Below are 22,765 nucleotides of genomic sequence, written 5' to 3'. Positions count from 1 at the left end.
TTTCAACGCATTAAATCCTGCTGGAAGACCAGGCTTTCTAAATCCAGAGAGAATATCAGAAAATATTTTGAACTGAACAGTAACAAAAACAACCCACATCAAAATTTATGGGGTAGGCCTTCGTGACGAAGATTCTTAGAAAACCGCAAGTTGGAGAGGATTTCATTAATTCAGTAAAGAGTATCACACAGAACATCTAGCACACACCACGCTTACTGATGGATTACTGGAGCGGCCGCCATAGCCTGAAGGAGACGAGGTGCCTACTGTCATCATTCCTCCATGACACTGCACCTGGAGGAAAGAGGCATGGAGAGGCACAGGGCTGGAGAGGGAGCATGGCCAGAGGAGAAAAGCAGGGCTGGAGAGGGAGTGTGGCCAGAGGAGAGAAGCAGGGCTGGAGAGGGAGCGTGGCCAGAGGAGAGGCGCAGGGCTGGTGGGGAAGAGACCTCGTCTACTAAAAATACAAAACTTAGCTGGGGGTGCTGGCACATGCCTGTAGTCCCAGCTACTCATGAGGCTGAGGCAGGAGAATTGCTTGAACCCGGGAGGCAGAGGTGGCAGTGAGCCGAGATCGAGCCATTGCACTCCAGCCTGGGCAATGGAGCGAGACTCCGTCTCAAAAAAATAATAAAATAAAAATAAAAGCCCAAAGGGAATAGGAACAGAAAGCCTGTCCAGGTGCCCCCAGGAGTCGGTGTCTAACTGGCCAGTGAGTATTTAAAATGCGGCTCAGCTTCACCAAGCCTCAGGGAAGTCAGAACAACAGCTTTGGAGTATGGGCCCCCACCAGGGAGAAAACCAAAGGCCAGAGGTGAGGACCCAGAGGGACCAGCACCGTCCACACCCCAGCAGGAGTGCCACCTGGCACAGTAACTCTGGCAGGGGTGGCAGCCCCGGGAACTGACCCTATGCCACACCTGGGCATGCCCAGCGCAAGGGCACCCAGGGGATCACCAAACATTACGCACGTGTAAAAACGTCCATGTCAGCAAGAGTCAACACTCCCATGCTGGAAACCATCCGATGTCAGGTACAGCCAAGTGTATTTTAAAAAGTGGTATTTTTATACAATGGAAAACTTAACAGAGTAATTAGGAAAAATCAACAAATCCCAGCTATACACAACACACATGACTCTCACAAAGATAACATGTAATGGGAAGCCAGGCACTAAAGAGTACAGGTATGTGATTCCATTACTTGACACTTAAAAACAGGGAAGTGGGCCAGGCGCAGTGGCTCATGCCTGTAATCCCAGCACTTTGGGAGGCCAAGGCAGGTGGATCACCTGAGGTCAGGAGTTCAGGACCAGCCTGGCCAACATGGTGAAACCCTGTCTCTACAAAAATACAAAAAAATTAGCTGGGCATAGTGGCGGGCACCTGTAATCCCAGCTATTCAGGAGGCTGAGGCGAGAGAATGGCTTGAACCCAGGAGGTGGAGGTTGCAGCGAGCTGAGATCGTGCCACTGCACTCCAGTCTGGGTAACAGAGCGAGACTCCATTTCAAAAAAACAAACAAACAAACAAAAAAAAAAAACAGGGAATTGAAGGCTGGACACAGTGGCTCATGCCTGTAATCCCAGCACTTTGGGATTGGGAGGCCGAGGCGGGGGGATCACGAGGTCAGGAGTTCGAGACCAACCTGGCCAACATGGTGAAACCCCGCCTTTACTAAAAACACAAAAATTAGCCAGGAGTGGTGGCACGTGCCTGTAGTCCCAGCTACTCGGGAGGCTGAGGCAGAAGAATCGCTCGAACCCGGGAGGCGGAGGCTGCAGTGAGCTGAGATCGCGCCACTGCACTCCAGCCTGGGCGACAAAGAGAGACTGTCTGAAACAACAACAACAACAACAATAGGGAAGTGAAGTCAGGAGGCGCTTGCCCTGGAGCTGAGGGAGCGGCTGGAACCAGGCAGGAAGTCTCGCTGGGGTTGCTAACAACCTGCTCTTCCGTCTGTCCTGGGTCTGTCATTTGTGCACACTGAACTTCAACACGGAGACTACTGAGAACAACTCTCCCGAGGTGGGGCTGAGCCACACCCACTCTGCAGCACCCACCGCCTGAGGGCTAAACCGGAACACCTCACACGTCAATTAACTAATAACTAAACCGTGACCCACTCCCTGCGCACCGCATCACAACAGCAGCGAAAAGGAGTGCGCTGCATTCCCAGGGACGAAGGTCAAAAGGATGATGCTAAGATAAAAACAAAGAGAAGCCACAGAGGCATGGGTCTATGTATAGAAAATATAAAAATGGAAAAAGCGGAGCAATGTTTAAAGATATACACACAATTAAACTAGAAAGAAAAATGAGGCAAGCACTGCTCTACGTTTAGAGCGCGGCTCTGTCTGACAGCCGAGGCTGTTCTGTTTCTTACGCCAGGACTGAGACACGGTAACTTGCTGTATTCTTCCAGCTGTATGTATATGTTCTATATGATCTTTGCACATGCAATGTGTTTCACGAGAACAGTGAAAAGAAAGACTGGACGTGGGGTGGGCGGTACCTCGCTGCGCCACAATCTTGCTCTCTGAACCGAGAGGGAGCAGAGTCCTGGGCCCCTGGGAGTCCCTGGCTCCGCGTCCTTGCTCCAGGCTGTGCCAGATCCCAGGACTTCAACAGACACCATCAGGGGAGATCAGGACTTTGAAATAAAAGCAAGCCAGCAACTTGAAGTGGCACTCAGCTGGAGGAACAGCGGCCTTGTCTGCGGCTGGGACAGGCATGAGCTATGTTAACGTTGTTGGGGTGGTCTCCAAAGTGGAAGCTGCCCAAGCTGTATAAAAACAAAATAAATAACAGCGCTTGCCTCTGCTCCATGTCCCTTCTACCCACACATCCTACGGGAGCAAAAACACGCATCAGGTGTGTCTCCACCGTGCTATTCCAGGACAGATGAAAATAACCTGTTCAAAAATAAAAACACTCCAGCAACGTGGGTCCATTTCTAAATCGCTGTGCAGCCTGAGCACGGTGCCAGCGAGGCCCTGCCCTCTTCCCGTGGGCACCACACCTGCCTTTGCCGTGGCCAGGGCACGGCCACCAGAACACACTCCTTCAAGACCCAGGGGCCACTCTGACCCTGAGCACCTGTGGCCTCAGCTCCCTCGGGGCAGCCAGCCTCCCTCGCTCTGCCCTCAGCACACACAATCCTGCAGAGGAGAAGGGACACAGGAGGAAATGGAGGGGCCTCCTGAAACCCCAGGCCTGGGAGAATCCCAGCGAGGACTGCACTGCCTTCCTCGGATGGACCAGAAGGGGGCCTGGAGCCTCTCCTGTAGCAGGCCGGCTTCATGGAGGACACTGAGCTTCAGCAAGGAACATGCATGTCCTGTTCTGGGCCTGGGAGCCTGGCCTCGCGGCTGGCCCTGCCGAGACGCTGAATCCAAGGAGACTGGGGATGCAGCCCAGCAACCCCCCGGCGAGGGAGCGCACAGGAGCCCAGCCTCAGGCAGCCGAGTGAATACACGGGACACGAAGAGCAACGTGTCTTCAAAACAATCAACACCAAGATCCAGGCGGGCCCTCCACCAGAAAGGGCATGGGAGGCTCCAGCACAGCATCCTGGGCACAGAAATGACCCCCAAGAAGAGAGGAGGCCCTGGCAGAGTCGACTGAGAATGCGCAGGGGTCCCTGAGCTAAGCCTGGCTCCCCTGCCCCAGATTCCCTCGGAAGGCACCATAGCATGGAGAGAGGGCCTCAGGAAGCGGCTCTGGCCCCTGTAAGAGGCTGGGATGGCTCAGGCTCACAAGAGCTGCCTCTGGGCCAGGAACATAGCAGGAAGAGAGCAGCTTCTCCGAAGAGGACAGAGGCTTCTCCCCGGAGGACAGAGGATTCTCCTGGGAGGACAGTGGCTTCTCCCAGGAATATGGCAGCTTCTCCCAGGACAGAGCCTTCTCCTGGGAGGACAGAGGCTTCTCCTGGGAGGACAGAGGCTTCTCCTGGGAGAACGGCGGCTTCTCCCAGGAATATGGCAGCTTCTCCCAGAAGGACAATGGCTTCTCCCAGAGAATGCCAGATTCTCCCGGGAGGATGAGGATGGCAGCTTCTCCCAGGATGGAGGCTTCTCCCAGGACAGTGGCTTCTCCAGGGAGGACGGTGGCTGCTCATGGGAGGACAGAGGCTTCTTCCAGGAGGACAGCAGGTTCTCAAGGGAGGACAGAGGCTTCTCCCGGGAGGATGGTGGCTTCTTCCAGGAAGACGGTGGCTGCTCATGGGAGGGCAGAGGCTTCTTTCAGGAGGACAGCAGGTTCTCAAGGGAGGACAGAGGCTTCTTCCAGACTCTCTTCTGGATGTGAGGCAGGAAGAACATGGAACTCTTCTGAGGGGTCCCCCCCTTGTACTTCCTGCCTTCTGCCCCCTATTTGACTGTTTTTTAAACAGCAGCAGCCCTTGCCCTCCTAGGCCCAGTCTCCATCTGCCTTCACCTGTCTCCTGGATGGATCTGGCCTAAACTGCACCCAGCAAATACAGACACCAGCTCTCCACACTCTCCCATCACTGAGGGTGGCAGCCGTGTCCAGGGTCCCAGCCCTCTTGTTAAAGCTCATCTGCTCCCAATCCCACAGCAGGCCCAGCCACGTTGGTTTTGAGACCATGGATCATCAGGAATGTTTGTGGAGGGTTTTTTGATTGACTAAAGGAACTTTATGGGAGTGGACAGATCTGATGCTCCAGGCAGCGAGAAGGACGTGGGAGAGGGGAATGTCTGTCGTCACCAACCCCAGCTTCGGAGGAGGTGGCCGAGGAACGTGCTCATTCAGCCAGCCCAGACCCAAGACCCCAGCCCAGAGCTCAAAACTCAGACCCTCAACAACTCCGGAAGACACAAATCTGTCTTTCCCAATGTGCGGGTTCCCAGGGCAGGGTGTCACCATGACAACCACAGTATGTGCTCAGCAGCCACGACGTGAGTCAGACACCACTGGTCACCCAGTGTCAACTGCTCACCCACAGCCTGTGGCCTCCAGTAAATGGTCTGCTCAGAAACAGGGAGGGAGGGTGGAATGCAGAAAACAGGAGGTGGGAAGGGGGAAGCTTTTCTGTCATTTTAGAAGTTTCTTGCTAAAAGTTAGCTTGTATCACTGATATTCCATAAACAAGACTCTGCAGCCATATTGCGGAAGCTTGGGGCACTGGAGAAACAGCTCATTTCAAATAGGAAAATGGTTTGTGTTCACCCAGTTCCAGAAGCCAATTTTCAACTGCTTAAAATAGTCATGATATTTTACCAAGGTAATTATACTCTTAGCTATCAGTAACAATTAAATCCTTAGACTAGAGCCGCTTAATAAAGGTCTCGAAATAAAACCGCACACTCCAAGCACTGTGTACTAAAATGTCAAGCACACAAGGAGAGCCCCCACCAGCCGGAGGCTCGCAGCCCCCGTGGGTGCACCTTGAGAGAAGGCGCTCCTCGATGACCCCAGCTGGGCGAGCTGCCATGCAGAGCTGAGGTGGGCACTGGCCGACACCAACGCGTACAGAGCCAGAGCAGCAGGCACACTGCTCCCTCCAGATGGCTGAGTGAACAGCTTCATCACGGCTGGCTGGACAGATCCTGCATCCCTGGCCTGGGGCTACACGGGCGACTGGGATCGATCCTTTGTCAGGATAAACAACCAGTCTGTGCCCAGCGATCAATACCCACCTTCTTGCTAACACAGAGCAGGCCCACGAGCACAGCAGGGTCGGGGTGAGGCTGGTGCAGGCCAGAAAGTGCCAGAGGCTCTCCACCTGCAAAGCAGAGCAGAGAAGAACAGAAACTTCCTGCCCTGGGCGGGCCGGGGTGGCCATCAAAGAGGAACGGCAGGAAGGAAGATGGGCACAGACTTCCCAGGAGGCTGCGGGGCTCCACTAGACCATGAGGGAGCCCCACAGGGACGAAAACCACACCAGACATCCAGTGACTGCATGTAACTCCTCATCACGGCTGGGAGCCCTGGCACTAAGAGGGGATGGTGGGCAGCAGCACCAGTGTCGCGTGGGTCACAGAACATCAGGCTGCAGGCCAGACCCAGCACACAAAAACACTCAGGCACACATGTGACCTGTAAAGGGAACTCTTCCATCAGCTTCCAACTGCTGGCTTCACTTAAGAAACCAGGAGGTTCCCACTGGATGAGCTTCAGACAAGGCCGGGCGGGGCTGCCCTCTGTGGGGGCCACACTTGTAACCCACCCAGGCCACGCACGCAGGACCAACCCAAAGTGCTGCCCGCCTAGCCGGTGTGAGCTGATGTCACTCCCCAGCCCCGACCCAGAACTGGGGAGTGGGCCCAACAAAAAGGTGCACTCAAGGGGGCGCCACCCGAACACAGCACGTTCGCAGGCACCCGGGGTCATCAGGCCTGAATGGGGCGCCACCCAAACACAGCACATTCACAGGCACCTGGGGTCATCAGGCCACGTTCGCAGGCACTCAGGGTCATCAGGCCTGAGCCCAAAGCTTAGCAGAAAGGAGAACTGAGACCCAGAGAGAATGAGGGACATCTGAGATCCCAGAGAAAGGCCCAGCTCCCAGACCAGCCCTCCCACTCTTCCTCCTCCAGAAAGCTCTGAGCTTCCAGCATCACAGGACCACAGCACGTCATCGCGCACCCAAAGATCACGGAGCCAAGGTGTCCCGCCACCCTGAAAGAACACAGCCTCACCCCCTCTGCTTCCCAGGGCCTCTCCTCAGCGGCAGGGTCAGGCTGCACTTGCCTGAACCCCCGCAGTGGTCAGCCCATGTGCTGTGGCCTGTGGGCCCAAGCCGCTATCTCCTCCTGCTCCAGGCCGCAAGGGTGACTGCAGCAGCGTTTTGTGACGAGCTGCCTTCTCTCCCTCCGCCGTGGTTTTCCACACACGCTTTCACAAAGGGGAAATCCTTGGGTCCCCACATGAATGCCACCTCCTGAGAAAAGCCCTTCTGCAGCATCACCACGGCGTCCACCTCTGTTGAGGTGGGTGGCAGGTGCTGGTTTGGTGCTACTGCCCGGCCCCACTAGAGAGTGAATCCTCCAAGGGTTGTACCCACACATCTGTGCCACGTGCACCTCACGCATCTTGCCTAGAAGCTCACACACTAGCAGACACGGTGTTGGAAGAGAAGGGAACACGGAGGAAGGTCCTAGAGCTTGCTCCACAGAAACACACTGTGCCTGACCATGCAGCAGGGCTAGATGTCCCCTCTGCCAGAGGAAGCAGACAGCTCTGGCTGAAAAGCCATGTGAGAACATTTTGGAGTGTCCCCTGTCTGAGGTGCACCTGCAAAGCCAGGGCTTTGGGGTCAGCATCTGAGCTGTGCACAGGGGCCAGCTTAGCCTGTGTTCCAGGAGCCCACACAGTGCCCAAGGGATCTGGGCCCATGTGAACTTTTCCTTTAGGAGACAGCATGGAGCCGCCCAGGAGCGAGCTGGAGAAGCTGTAAAACAGCATCTTTGGAGTGGAAATGTTACTCATTTTCTAAAAGCTCCACAACCAAGAGGTCCCAGCAGTAAAGAGCCTTGGTTTTCATCAAAAACTATCAAGAACAGGTGAACATTCAAGAGGCCCAACTCCCAGTACTTGACAGGTGCAGCACACATCCCGGGCCAGGGTGGCACAGCCCTCCCCCCACTCAGCACTAGTTGGAGGCAGGCAGGGGAGTCTCCGCCCAGCAAGCTGGACACCCGCCCTGGCCCAGAGAGCATCTGGGGACAGACTGACTTCTTTCCTGCCTTGTCTTCTGAAATTTCAGTGCCCAAGGAACATTTTAAACAGCACTCACAAAAAACGTCTTTCACGCTCCAGCGACCTCTGCTCACGGTGCCAGACATCAGAACCCCCGCAGGCCCTGAGGCTTAGAGTCGGGCCATGGAGCCACCCACAGGTGGGGCTGGGGCACACCTGGAAGCAGGTAACAGCCTTCATCCCAAGCCCAGGCCAAGACCCACACAGTGAAAATGGCATCACTGGACAGCAAAGCATGAGGATGCTGACTGCAAGGGACGCAGGAGCCTGCAGAGGGTCCGCAGTGACAGGGAACCCTCTCCAGAGCTCAGCACCAGGCCAGGGGTGGACACTGAGATGCTGGGGGAACCGAACAGGGTGGGGCGCGCAGCAGGCCCAGAGAGTCCTACAGGGAGCACCGGGGCTGAGCACTCTCTGGCATTCCCAGAACCCTCCTGGCAACCCAGGGACAAAGTGCCAACCCTGACCCGGCTGCAGCACTCCTGCCTCCGCGGTGAGATCCGGCTGACCAGGTGTGCGCTGCCCCGCAGCTCCCTGCGACTCTAAGCAACATGGGAGGGCATACATCACCTTGGTGAGCAGCAGGACCCGTTTCTGGAGCCTCCGGGCCAGCGCCTCGTGGGTCTCGCGCTTCTTCCTCTCCTCCAACAGCTGGCCACTGACCTGCCGGAGCTCCTCCTGCAGCTGCTGCCTGGCCTTCTCCAGCCCCCGGGCGCTGCACGGGAGAGACAAGAGGGCAAAGCAATGAAACCTGGGGTGACCACCCCACCACGCCCCGCCCCACCCCAGGAATGAGCCCCACCAGGACACCCTAAAATAGAGCTGCACGTGCAACCCCCTCACTGCCATTTCCGCACTGCTGAATAGCTACTTAAGGCCTTTCAGGAGTTTCTGCATTTCAAATAGACTCCCAGGGTGATCCCAGAACACGGCAGGGAGGGGGAAGGGAGCTCAACTCCACACACAATGGGAAAAATTGTTGGCGACGCAGCCCTTCAGGAGACGGGACTTCTGAATGAGCGAGATTGCAGAGCCAGCGCTTCCCCTCTGAATCACCGCAGATGTGCAGCGTGGTGCGGGGAAGCAAGCGCTGGGCGCCTGGTGGGGGGGGCCTGTTCTAAAAACATTCTGCGAGGTTGAAAGCCCAGCCTGGCGCTAAGCACTGGGAACCCGAGAGGCCTCCTGCGGGCCGACACCATGGGCAGGGCCAACTCCAGGCTGCCCAAGAGGCCTCTCCCTGTCTGCCCCTTCGGGTGGCTGATGGTTCCTTTCAATTCTGCTTTTGAAATCTCCCTTTTCCCTGCACAGTCCCCACAGCCACTGCCTCAGTCCCTGTGCTCGTTGCCTGTCACCTACGTTACCACAATAGCCTCCCAACGGCTCTCACTAGGCCCCTCTGCCACTGGGCACCAAGTTGTCTCCTCAGACAGCAGAGAGGGGCTGGGTCATGCGACTTTTAAGCCTTTGGTGGCTCCCAACCACTCTTGGTGAGCCTCCGAGTTCGTGGCCTGGCAGTAACAGGCCTCAGGGGTTTGGATCTTGCCCCTCTCTCTCTGTCCTTCAGGAGCTGACTTGGAAGCCGGACGAATGACAGCATCCACTGACCCTGACTGCAACGGCTTTCTGCGATTCCGGGAGCCTCAGCACTCCACCTCCTCATGGGAGGGGCTCCCAGGAAGGGCACAGTGAGGCGCAGAGAGGAGAGGCTGTCCCAGAGACAGGGTGAGTCAGGACTCCACCTCCCACATGGGACAGCCGGGCACACGGGTGCTCCCAGGAAGGGACACAGCCAAGAGAGATGAGAGGCCGCCCGAGAGGAGGGGAGTCAGGACTCCACAGCGAGGTATGAGGGCACTCCCAGGAAGGGACACGGCCAGGAAAGAAGAGAGGCCACCCCGGGGAGGGTGCCAGTCAGCAGAGGGAGGGCCCATCCCCACTCAGTCAGCCCAGGGCAGGCGCAGAGTGGAATAGCGCTGGAACACAGGAGCTGCACACACACGACTGTATTGAGTACCACAAACTTCTTTCCAAAGGAAATCTTAACTAAATCTCAAGGAAATAAAACACAGCACTGGGATAGAGAAAAGCTAACAGGGACCACAGTCCTGTGAGGGGACCGTCAGGGAGAGCCAGGAGGCTGTTTGGAAACAGCAATGTGGGATGGGGCCATGACCACCACCCTCACGTTCACACCTTCCCGGCCATTGATTGCTTCTGCTTGGCCTTAGTTGCATGACTTGAGGAAAAGCTTCATCCCTGGACTGGCAGATGGCGCTTTCTTGGGCAGTGGTTTGGGGAAGGGAAAGCTTCATCCTGGGGCTGGTGGATGGCACTTTCTTGGGCGGTGGTTTGGGGAAAAGCTTCATCCCGGGGCTGGTGGATGGCGCTATCTCGGGTGGTGGTTTGGGGAAGGGAAAGCTTCAACCCGGGGCTGGTGGATGGCGCTATCTCGGGCGGTGGTTTGGGGAAGGGAAAGCTTCAACCCGGGGCTGGTGGATGGCGCTATCTCGGGCGGTGGTTTGGGGAAGGGAAAGCTTCAACCCGGGGCTGGTGGATGGCGCTATCTCGGGCGGTGGACTCCAATGGACTCATGTTTGAGTGAAGTGAATACGGGGTTTTTAACTGTAACTTGGTAGAAGTCTTGAAATAAAGGATAAGTTGAAAGTGAATGTGAATCCAACACTCACAGAACGTCAGAAGGGACTTAGTGGTGGTCCTGACCCAGCCAAGCATGGCGGGAACCCCAACCTGGCCACCCTCAGCCGGCCCCAGCAGAAGCCACACAAGCCCACAGACTGGGGCCAATGCACTGGCGTCCAGGACGCGGGCATCTCATTTCAGCCTCGTGTGATCTTGTGAAATATGTATCTGATCGTCAACCCATCGCCCAGAACACAGCTCCTAAAACCCTTGGGCTCTCCTGAGTGAGGCCTTCCATGTGCCAACGACTGACGGTGGCTGCAGCCCCTGGGCAGCTGCAGGACAGGGCAGGACACCAGGAAGATTGAGGCCGGACTAGAGGCTCGGGACTTCAGCCCCACCCCTAAGCTGGGCAAGGAGAGGGGCTGAAGGCTGAGTCGTTCACCAATGAGCAGGGGCGGAGTCAATGATGTCCCCCTGACAAGGCCTCCATCAAAACCCAAAGGTTTCTCACCGGAGCGGGGAGAGCTTCCACTGTTCCTGGAGGGTGGTGGCCTCCATCAAAATCCAAAGGCTTCTCACCGGAGCGGGGAGAGCTTCCATTGTTCCCGGAGGGTGGGGAGGGCATGGAAGCTCCACACCCCTCCCCCACACCTCGCCCTGTGCATCCATTCATCTGCGTCCTTCGCAGTCACCTTTATAATAAACTGGTAAACATACGTTTCCTTGAGTTCTGCGAGACACTCCAGCAAATTAATCAAACCCAACGGGAATCCCAGCTGGGTGGCAGGAACCCCAATTTACAGCTGGCCTGTCAGAAGCACACCTGTGGCTTGAGACCAGCACCAGAAGGTGGGGACTGGGCCCTCACCCCAAGGTCTGACAGCACCTCCAGGTAGACAGTGTCAGAACAACTGAGTGAGACAGAACGGAACGGCTGGTGTCCCAGGCAGAACCAACTGCTTGCTTGGTGGGTGGGGAACACCCACATCTGGGCAGAGTCTTCTGTGCTGACTGCTGCGATGCGAGAGCAGAGGAAACCGTTCTGAGTCTTTCCTATCCCATCAGCTGCCTCGGAAAGCCCTACGCTGACACTGGCCCCAGGTGCAGCACTGGCCAGCGGCCCCCCTGCCCCCTCCAGACGCTCCATAACCAAAAACGCAAGACAAAATAAAAAGCAGGCACAAAGCTCACGGGAAACACATATTATGAGGCTACTTTGGGCTCCAGTTCAATTTTAAACTATTCATGGGCCAATTTAATAGTCAAGGGCTACAAAATCTACTCTTGAATCACTGAATTCAGGTGGAAAAGTTCACAAGTGCTTTAAATCACGGCTCCGTGTGGTCATTTAACTAGAAGAACGCCACCATTCCCTGTACTCTGCTTCAAAGCCAAAGTGTGCAAAGGCAAGAATGTGACAGGTGCTGTCTTTCAGGTGACAGGCACAGCACAGGCATCTGGCCAGAGAGAAGGGTGAGGAGCTGTGCTGGGAAGCACCCTCAGCTCAGCACAGGATGGCTGGGCAGCCTTGAAGGGGGCCCAGCAAACCCGCACCCTGCATCCTGAGTGAGGGTGCGCTCACATCTGTGTGGGGCACATGTGGGGCTGGAGTCGCCCCCGCCACGGAGAGCAGATGTGAGTAACGCACACCCACAGGACAGTGGCTGTCCTGCTTCAGAGCCCAGGCTCCCGGCACTTGAGGACCAGGGCTCAGTGCAACAGAGCCGGGGCCAAGACTGGGTCCCAGGAACCGGATGTGGCCTGAGCTGCTTCCTTCAGGCCCACATCCCACTCTCTGCAGCCTAGGCCGCCTCCGTGAGGCAGGACGGCAGGCACCGAGGCGCCCCAAGCCCGGCCCTCAGCCTGTAACGGCAGCTCAGCACAACTAGCACATCCCTCCGCCACTGCTTAAAGGGTCTTTACCTACTCCTAGCTTTTAGAGTACTGAGGTAATAATGCAAAAATAGCAAAGAGTAATAATGCAAAAACTCACTCTGGGATCAAAGGGGAAGTGTGGAAACAGCTAACCAGGCTTTGTTAAAGACCTGCAGGAGCGCTGTGGCCTGGCCAAGGACAGAGAAGTTCCCGACCCCTTGGACCCTTGCTGGCACCCAGATCTCTAAGGTCGTCAGTCACCTCTTGGTCCCAACCCCCTCCTCTTGCCCCTACCCTTAGCATAAGAAGAGCCTGGGATCTGTACTGACTTTAGATGGTCTTTGTGACTGTAGGTCACCATCTCCCTGATCTGCTGGCTCTCCGAATACGCCTGCTCTTCCTCCGCCACTCTCGCCTCTCGTGTCTGGCTGTCAAGCATCGAGCAGCTGGACCTGGGCTTCCTTACAGACCCGGTCTGAGGAAATGCAGTGGCTGCAGGATGTAGTGTGAAGCGTGTGTTCTGCAGCACCCCAGAGGGAAGACAGAGCCATAGGGGCGTGAGGCTGAGCCCAGGCTGGAAAAGCTCATCCGCCAGGTTGTGAAGCAAACCTCTCCTTCCTGGCAGTGAAATCCACATCACGAACGGAGATGGGAGAAATGAACCAGAGCAACACATGCTCCTGGCTGAGGGACGGCATGGGCAGCAGAGACACACCCACTCCAAGACCGTCCAGGTGCAGGCACTCAGGCCCGCATCATTGGGGCCACATCCCCAAGGCCTGATGGCTGACACTGAAGTCTTCTGAACAACAGAACTAGACTGTAAAAATCCAACACCAAGACGTGACAAGGAGAGATGACACTGTGGAATGCTTGCCAAGAGCCATGTCCGGGACGTTCGCCACTCACACCTGACTGGCAGGCGAGTGTACCCAGTCTGTTCAGCACACGGGATGTGGGAGAGGGCAGCCACATGCCGTTCCAGCCAGCAGAGACGGCAGCATAGAACCCCACAGCCAGCCTGGGCTCGCTGGGCCTCCATTCTACTGGGGTGGGAATCTCAGGCAAAGAAGCCACGCGTGTGGTATGAGCAGAGAATCTCATGGTGGGTGCAGGTACCGAGGTCACTGAGAGCAGGAGGAAGACCCTCAGGCGCCAAGGACGCAGTGACTTCAGGAAACAGCTCCCATCCCTTGGGCTGTGGGAACACGGGGCAGAGGCTGACATCATTAAAATGTAGACACTCAGAGATGGGCCCCATGGAACAGGAACTGAGGCTGCTGAGGGAGGCCGTGCTGGTGTCTGCATGGGGACCTTGGAGGGCCTGGACCCAGGCCTCTGAGAACAGGGCAGCAGCCCATGGAGCTGGCACCTCTAGGTGCTACAGAATCTGCAGGCTGGCAGGCTGCTGGGAGGGGGCAAGGCCAGCGGCTAAAGAGCCACCCCACTTGCCTGCAGGCTGGCCCTGGGCCCTCTCCAGCGCCCCCAGGGCAGGGGCTCCCTGGCGAAGGGCAGGTGTGGGCTGCAATCCCTGGCACCACAAAGTAGGGCTCAGATAAGGGAGTGTGAAGCTGCGAGGCAAAAACTCAGTAACCATGGCGGGCAGAAGACAGGCCATCAGCAAACCAGCAAGCAGGTGCCTCCTGACACTGGCGGGGAAACAGGAGGCTGGGAGGGCCCTCAGGAAGGGGTGGCGGGACAGCCTGCGGTGTCAGAGCCGGGGACGCTTCCGACAGGCAGCTGGTGTGCTCATTCGTAGTCAGCCCAGTGGGCCTGAGGTTGGGCCAACCGGGGGCAATGGGCGAGGTCAGAAGAGGACGAGCAAACCAGGAAGGGCCTCTGCACGGGGCGTGAAGAGCGGGGCAGGAGGGCAAGGAGCGGGCTGGCATGTGTCCATGAGGTGCCGGCGTCTCGAGGGGAGGGGAAGGTCCAGCAGAGGCGGCCCTGTCCCGAGGACCCGAGGAAGTGGCGATTAGGAGCCAAGCCCTGGAGGTGCAGGAAGGGCCGGCACAAAGTGGACGGCCCCAAAGTGCAGCCTAAAGGCCCCCATCTAGTGCTTCAGACACTGCCAACAAGTGGTGCTGCCCACCCCAGCCTGCAGGTAGAGGCGCTCCGGCAAGATGGCCTCTGCCTCCCACCCCTCAGGCCCTGCAGGGCACCGGGACCCACAGCGGCACCAGCGGCGGCGGGCTCTCCCCTGTTGGGGATGTTCTCTCTGTTCAATCCCGGCCCTTCTTCTGAGGTACAGAAGAGAAAACTCATAAAAAATTAAGCCTCTAGTTCCATGCTTGGGCTGAACTCTGAGGTCACTGGCATTTCCGTGAGCCTCTGGGAGTTCAGAATGAAGTTCTTAGTTCCTCAAGGAGAAGCCAGGCATCTTTATCAATCAATGCCTCTCTGAGCCAGCCTCTACTCAAAGAACAAGCTCTGAGCTTTTGAGCATCCATCTGCGCTGTGACCAGCCACTGCCGGCCACTTTAATGTGATCTTCATCAGAAACTCCCGGCCTGAGAATACCGACTTTCAAGGAACAACGAAAGGACACAACGCATCCCAAAGCGGCGGGACACATTTTAACGACCTTCCTCAAGACACTGCTGAGCCGGCTCTTCCACGCACGACCCATTCCTCCCACACACTCTTTCCTTCTCCCAAGTCCCAGCCCACTCTGAGCACCCGCCAAGGCAAAGGCAGGCATCGCACAAACAGGCATCACTGGACTCTCCTCAGAAACCATGGGGCCCTGGAGCACAGAAGCCCACGGCATGGCCACTGTGGGAGATGGGCTCTGAGAGAGGCCAGGACAGGTGGTGCTGGGGTCCAAGGCAAAGCAGTCGTGCGCTCCAAGGACCTGATCCGACCCTTGGGATGGTACGAGGCGGCCGTTCCCGCCCCAGTCACAAGTCTGAGTGGTGCCTGGCGTGTGGATCCACAGGGTATGAAGATGCCTCCACAGCCACGCCCGGGCCCAGGGCAAAACCAGCATGTTTTGGGCAGTGCACAGAATGCCTGTGTCGTCCCAAGTTCACCTGTGAAGACCCAGATCCCCAATGTGATGGTGACCAGAGGGGGGCCCCTGAGAGGGGATTCAGTCCTGAGGGCGGAGTGCTCCCAACGGGATGCGCATCTTGCAAGCAGCACAAAGCTTGAGTCCTCTCCCTCTGCCCTGTGTGGTCATCTGCAAACCAAGAAGAGAGCCCTCCTCAGACCCGGCACTGCCATCCTGCACTCCTCAGCTCCACAGCCGTGAGAAACGGACATCTGTTCAGATCCCCAACTATGGTACTTTGTTATGTGAGCCCAAACAGAGACGGCCTCCTAACTCATAACGCCCAGACACACTGTTCACACATAGGCATGGGGTCACACCGAGGCTTCCGTGCTGATGACTGCCCCAACACGGTTATGACACAGTGAGCCCACAGCACAGCCTGCAGCACAGTGAGCCTGAAACACAGGTATGACACAGCGAGCCCATGGCATGGTGACCCTAAGACAGGGTTATGACTCGGTGAGCACGCAACATGGTGAGCCCGAGATGGTTACGACATGGTGAGCCCACAGCACGGTCAGCCCGAGACAGTTACAACACGGTGAGCCCGTGGCACAGTGAGCCCGAGACAGGGTTACGACTCGGTGAGCCTGCAGCATGGTGAGCCCGAGACGGTTATGACACGGTGAGCTCACAGCATGGTGAGCCTGTGGCATGGTGAGCCCGAGACGGTTACGACATGGTGAGCTCGCAGCACCGTGAGCCTGCCAGTGGCCTCAAGGGTTAAGATGTACACACAGCTGCATGCAGGGTGATCTTCAGTGATGACGTCTGGCATGAAACTAGGAAAATATTAATAAAATTGTATTTGAACCTTGGCAAAATCTCTAAAAGCATCTTTATTCTTAGATATCTGAGGAACATAGATCAAGACCCACCCACAAGTATTTTTAATCATCTCAATTTTACAGATGAGTAAATTCAAGCCTCGAGCAACTGAATCATGAGCATGAAGCCACCGTGTCCCCCAGGACACCACTGTACTGACCTCCAGGGTCTCCAAGGCCGTGCCTTGAGCACCCCCACGGGGCTGGGGGGAGATGCCCCAGTCAGGCCAAGCAACAGCACTGCCATACAGGTGACACATTCCATGTGTCTCTCAGGAAGAGAGCAAGTGCAGGGGCTTGGCCGAGCCAGCGGTTGGGAGGGCTGTGACCCAGCGGGGAGCAACGAACTCTAGCTGGTGGCCTGGAGCAGGTACATGAGGCAAAAAGCAGTGCCGTTCTGCAGGAGGCGCTTGGCAGCAGGAGACGGGGATCCAGGAGGCTGGCAGGGAGCAGAGGACGGGCTCCAGCCCCAGTGGACAGCCTGCTCTGCTCTGCTCTGAAGCACCCACGGGTTCTGAAAGAGGATATCGCTGGACAGAACAATCTCCCAAACCACATGTGCTCATCGTCCGGTCACAAGAACTGTACACACAGCTGTGTTCACAGGCGCCCGTCAGGGAGCCTCGCAGCAGCCCGGATCCAGAGACACGATTTTAAATGGAGCACGAACTGGTTTCAGAAATACTCCCTGGAAGGCCAGGGTTCCCAGAAGGGCAGAAGCAACACTGCGCATGTTCAGGCATCCACATTCGCTCCTTGCTAAGAGGGAACAGCGGGGAAGGGCCCCCATGCACCACAGAGAGGGGCCGTCTCTGCCATCAAATGCCCCAGCTCTGGCCTGGAGGCCGGCACGACAGACGCAGGCTCCCTGTGTATCTGAGGAGCCTCCTGAGAGTAGAAATCAATAGCTGCCTCTGCAGAGAGGCAGGGAAACAACTGCCCTGGGACCCACAGGGTTGAGAGGGTCTCACCTACCCGCAGGATCCCCCACGTCACCCCACTGTCCGGAGGCTCTGAGTGCTCCATCCACCTCTGGCCTTCTCCTTCCTCTTGGATGGAACTGAGGCCACTGAGCCCCTCGCTGCTAATGGGCAGGGGAGGATTTGATCAGACGCGTGCATCCCTCATGAAGCACAAGAGCATCAAGAGGTCCCAGTTCCTCCCCTGTCCCACGCTCACGGGGCCTCCGCGGCTGAGCCAGGAGAGGCTCCCTGATCAGGAGCTGCTGGAGATTCAGATCAGAGTTCATGCTTCTCATCTACCCAGGACTGAAGAAGAAAGCAGAGGAGGCTGACGGCCAGGGCCCCTCCATGTCTGAACTCAGAGGCGAGCCTCCTGAGCAGTTTCCCGCTCTCGCCCGAGCAGCTTTCGGCTGCAGGGGGTGCTCCTCGGTACATGACCTTGTTCAGTCTGCACCAGAATCTGGGAGGAGAGCAGCAGCGCCGCCCCTAGTCCCCACATCCCCAAGGAGGAAGGGGCTCAGAGGTGGCATGCCTCGCTGAGGACTCGGGTTCGAGTCTCCACCAGAATCTGGGAGAAGAGCAGCAGCGCCGCCCCCAGTCCCCACATCCCCAAGAAGGAAGGTGCTCAGAGGTGGCATGGCTCGCTGAGGACTCGGGTTCAAGTCCACATGGCCAGCCCCCACATTGTGATGAGGTTGGGGCCGGGCAGCCACACTCGGTGGCACAGGTGGGCACTTGCAGGTGAAAGAGAGGGACAGGCCCTCCTCCCTGGGGGGCAGGTTCAGACTCGGAAGGGGCTGGGACTCCGAGAGGGGGCGGCGCCCCCTCCCTGGCACCCCAGGACGTCAGGCTCAGCATGGCACACAGCTGTTGTCATTTACACCATCTAATTCCAATCTTAAATGCCTCCAAGTGTCAATACACATTTTTCTGAAAAAAATAAAAATCCAAACAGCGGAAACAAAACCAGAGAATGAGAAGAGCAAAGGCTGAAATAATTACCAATCAAAGGAACGGCCAGGGGAGCAGGCTCTGAAGCTGCAGCCTGGCTTCCCGGTTGCTTCTCCCCAACTCTGCCTCTGATGAGCGCTCTGTTCCCAACATCTCATCAATTGGAATCACCAAATTCAGTTTGCATTCCCAAATAAACAGAGGCCACACTGCAAATACTGTCATCTGACCTTGAAATGTGAGAAGGAAAATTGCCCTTTGCAATTTCAATTCACTCCCAACCGTAATGAATAATCCAGTTTAGCTGATCAGCTACCAACCTGTAATCGCCTGGGTAGGGCTGCCTCCAAATGCTGGGTGGGGAGCCCTGGCAAGGGTGGCCGCAGGGAGACCATAAATTCACTTCCGCCCCAGGCTGCTGGAGATTAGGAAATGAGAACTGCAGAGACAAGGGGGCAAGTCACCTCCCCAGGCTCTACTAAACAACTGCTCCATGCCCTCCAGTTCCGACTTTCAGAAAAAAGAGAAGACACAGAAGATAATCCGGTGCCTGGAGAGACGCAGAGAGGCACAGCAGGTGTCCTGCAGACGTCTACGGTCTCCCGAGGTCAGAGAGAAGGAGACCATCCCTGCATCCGTCAACCCAGTCAGCACTGGCTCCCTGCCCGCCTAATGCACAGGACAGAAGCCCCAAGGGGCCACATGGCCAACAGGCAGGCAGCGGGCGGGTGGGCCAGCCTCGAGGCTGGGTGCTTTCTCTGCACTGCTGCTCAGCAAACAGCCCACCACCTATGTTTGTAAGGAAAGTTTTCCTGCAACAAAGCCACACCTATTCATTGACATATGGCTTACGGCTGCTTTCCTGTGACAGAGCCTGTGACTCAAAAAGCCAAAAGTATTTACTACATGGCTCTTTACACAGAAAGGTTACCAACCAATACTCTATACCACAGATATGAGGTTTAGAAACGCTGGCATGGGTAACTAAAAACACGAGTTCCCACCCACCTGAGGCCAGGCGACTGCATGTCCCCCCCAACAAGAGAGCAAGCTCCTGCCAGGCCCAGCCTCGGCCACTGCGGATGCACAAATTCCATGGCAAAAACAGCAATAACAACCCTCCAACTAAACCCACCCACCCACCCTCACGTGCAGAGCTCCTCCCCCACGATCACAGGCCGCTGGTAAGAAGCCCAGGATTCTGGGGCCCCTCATTTACAGATGGGAGCAGGACTCAAAGAACAGCGCTGGGCTCTGACGCCACGTCCATCCCTGGGCGGCTGGAAACTCCCGGGTCGCACAGCAGCCCTGCTGTCGGCTGCACAGAGCCCTGCGTTCAGAGGAGGTGCGGAGCCTGATTTTCCCAATGAAGATGTGTGTGGTTGGGCAAAGGGAACTGCCATTTCTTCAAACACACCCTGAACATCCTTGCCAGGGAGGGAGACATTTTCGCCTCATTTCTCGGTTAGGGACACAGATGCTGGAGGACAGTGGCATTCCAGGGGACCTGGCTCATAGGCGGTACCGCCGGGACATGGCCTGCACTTTGTGACATTATATCTTGGCCTCATTAACCCTCAGCTGCCTCTCAGCCTGCCCAAGGTCCAGACTCCGTGCCCCCTCTCCCCGGCTCCCCGTTCCTGGAGGGTAAGCAGATGCCTGAGCCCAGGAAGAGAGAGGAGAGAGCTGCTGTGATGGTCCAGGAGCCAGGCCAGGAACCAAGGACAGGACTGGGGATGACGCAGGGTGGGAATGGCAGAGCCAGCGGGAAGGGTGTTTGGAAAGAGGACATGGACAGACAAGCTGGGCCGGGGCAGGGAGCGGGGAGGCCCTGGGCGCTGGAAAGGGGCCTGTGGGCAGAGGAGCCGCTTGGGGCCAGGGTTGCCCCACTGGCCTCCTTGCCCCTTCCTCATCTGGATCATAGGTTCTAGTAAAAGTCCATCGACTTCCCTCAAACAGACGTGTAAAGGAACGAAAATCACAGCATCCATGTATCAGTCCCGCTCCACCAACACTTCTCCAATTTCCAGAATGCCATCGTGCTACCCAGGAAACCTCAGGACACATCTCAGCTGGAGGACACCAACCTGTGGAGGGACTGTGGGTCTCGGGGGCTGCCAAAAACCCCCGCATCGGGCCGGAACCCACCCCACACAGGAGGCGGGGGACGCTCCCCGTGCCACTGCGGCGCAGGGCACCATCATGCACCCCTTCACGCCCTCGCCTAGCCAGCAGGCCCCAGGACTTGTCTCTTCCGGGCTCTGTCCTCCGCACAGGGGTCCGCTGCCACTGTTCCAGCCCCCATGGTCGGCAGAGCACAACGACCCAGGCCCGGGGGGGCGCAGGAGCTAAGTGTGAGGGAGAAAAGCCGGAGCACAGGTTAGAGAGGGGAGGGCCGCCTGGCCCAGCTGGTGGGAAAGCGGGAGACACACCTGCCCTCAGGGTGGGGAGGCTGGGCCTTCATGCGATTGGCCAACAGAGATCACGGGACCCCCGAGGAGACAGCAGGGCACGCCTGACATGGCCCCAAGGTCAAGAGCAATAACAGCAAGGTGGCAGCTTCCAGGGGCAGAGGAAAATCTGATCACAGAGATTAGGAGAGGGTTGGAGCCAAAGACAGAGACTCTGAAGTCTGGCCACACTGAAGTGACAAGAGGAGATGTCAAAGCACAAGAACTTATGTAAGAAGGAAAAGCAGAGACCGAGGAATAAAGAACGGAGAACAAGCTCCCGGGAACACCTGTGCAGGAGATGCAAGAGAAAGGGAAGGGAGGCAGGAGAGGGAGGGGACAGGGACCAGGAGGCCATGTGCGAGTGTGAGGGGGCTGTGCACATCCCGCAACAGCTGCACGGGAAACCAGAAAAGCCAGGGAAGGAGGGAGGGAAGGGAAGGAGAGCGGGGACCATGGGGCCATGTGTGAGACAGAGTGCAGGAGGGAGAAGGGAGAGACAGAGGGAGAGACAGGAGGGAAGGAGCCAGGCCTGGGAGCTCAGCGGAGCTGCTGTCGGAGCCGTGACTTCAGCACCACATGGCCGGTGAATCGGAGTCGTGAAGCATTAGCCGGGCTCTGGCCGGCGTCGCCGGGTCTGGCGTGGGAGTGCAGCACTCTAGAGAGAGGCAGCAGGCCAGCTCGAAGGACCAGGCCGAGGAGTCGGAGCTCTGAGGATCAAGGGGCTCACATACCCCGTTTAACTGAGGCTTGCATCAAATTGGACAAATAGTTAAGAGAAGAGACAAAGCGATCTCTGTGGCGTCTCTCTTTGGAATCACCAGATAGCCCAATTAGCAGCTCTGAAGCTGAGGCTCTAGTGCCCATGACAATCAACAGAGCCCGGTGCCTGCACTCAGCCCAGCCTCCGCCCAGGCCTGTGCACCGCACGAGCACTCCAGCTGCTTCACCGCTACCTGGGTAATGAAGCACATTCGGCCTGTTTATTTTCCCATTGATTTTGCCATCCTCGACCCAAAGCACAGGAAGTCAATACCCCGTTAGGTGTGGCACCTTCATGGGGACTCTGCTGTCTCTCCTGCTGCAGGGAGAGCTCCCCTGCCCATCAATCAGGAACGGGTGGCATAGGCCCCCGGGGGAAGAGCCATTCCTCCCTGTGCGTGACGTCCTGGGTAACCAGGGCTGACAGCCTCTAAACGCTGTTGCTCGACCAATAAAGAAACATCTCCCAAGCATTCCCCATGCTGAATGACAAAACTCTAAGGAGAAAATGAGATTTTCGGAATTATTAGTTTCCTTTCATTTCTTTCTAGCAGGAGCTGGAGAGAGGGAGGCACCCACTCGCCCACCACTGAGCCACCCGGCAGCTCGTTTATGAACCTCGTTTCCTCCGCACCGGGCGGGGGGCTTGGAGGGCTGACACTTGACTTGAGAAATGCCAGCTCTAAGCAGTTTATTTCCTCTTGAACTTTAAGAACTGACAAAGACAGGAATGACCTTTAAAAGGCAGGGTTAGTGCTTGTTGGAATCGCTGAGCACTTCTCAGCTTACACAACACGGAGAGGAGGTGCGGGGTGAGTGCCCCCAGTCTCGGGGCACGGCTCTCAGCACTCAGGCAAGTAAATCAGTGGAGAGGCCTCCAAGGTGGGTCAGTGGGTGGAGGCCAGCACGGGGCAGGCTGTCAGGAGACTCCAGACGTAACAGACTGCAAGATGTCCCCTTGTGACCAAGATGGAAGAGGCAACGGCATCGGACGCCAGCAAGACCTGGGAGACCTGGGTTCAAACCTGGCCTCTGCCACTGACCTGCAGCAAGCTGTGCACCAAGACGACCAACATTTCCTCCTCCCAGTTCTTCAGGGAAAAGCACGTGGGAAGAAACAGATCTGTTCCTGACACTGCAGGGGCGCCCGTTCCCATCTCCAGGACCTCCTGGTTGGTCACTGGAGTATCTACTGGGCCCATCCTGTGGGCCGGCTGCAGAATGCTCCCAGTGATTCCAGCATGGTCAGACCCTGGGGTGGGGAGGAGCTTGGGCAGGAAGGCACTGGGGAAGTGGGGGCGGAGACTGGGCGTGGACCCCTGCCCAGTGAAGGCCCGGTTTCCCAAATGCACCCAGCTCGGAGAAGAATGCTCACATCAGGGCAGCCATTCCCTTTCTCGCCATCAGCTAACCAGTGGCTTCCTCTGGACACCTGAAAGGCATTCCGAGGCAGCACTGCCGGCGGGGTGTGCAGTGGACACTCCGCAGGATCTGGAAGACTTGGGTCAAAATAATTCAGGAA

General features: G+C 57.1%; 1 protein-coding gene across 11 annotated transcripts in view; it reads right to left on the bottom strand.

The window, feature by feature from the left end:
- Positions 1–22,765, bottom strand: part of MAD1L1 (mitotic arrest deficient 1 like 1) — a 408,622-nt gene that overhangs the window by 238,052 nt on the left and 147,805 nt on the right. For 9 of the 11 annotated variants that reach the window (XM_063631057.1, XM_055262343.2, XM_063631054.1 and 6 more), the window contains exon 12: positions 8,292–8,436. In XM_063631057.1, coding sequence (XP_063487127.1) covers positions 8,292–8,436 — 145 coding nt within the window. Of the gene's footprint in view, positions 1–2,514; positions 2,840–5,659; positions 7,705–8,291; positions 8,437–22,765 lie in introns of those variants that run through there. The other 2 variants (XM_055262345.2, XM_055262347.2) reach the window with 2 other exon arrangements.

Source organism: Symphalangus syndactylus, chromosome 22 (assembly GCF_028878055.3).
Source record: "Symphalangus syndactylus isolate Jambi chromosome 22, NHGRI_mSymSyn1-v2.1_pri, whole genome shotgun sequence".
NCBI classification, from domain to species: domain Eukaryota; kingdom Metazoa; phylum Chordata; class Mammalia; order Primates; family Hylobatidae; genus Symphalangus; species Symphalangus syndactylus.
This window is presented reverse-complemented; position numbering and strand designations above follow the sequence as displayed.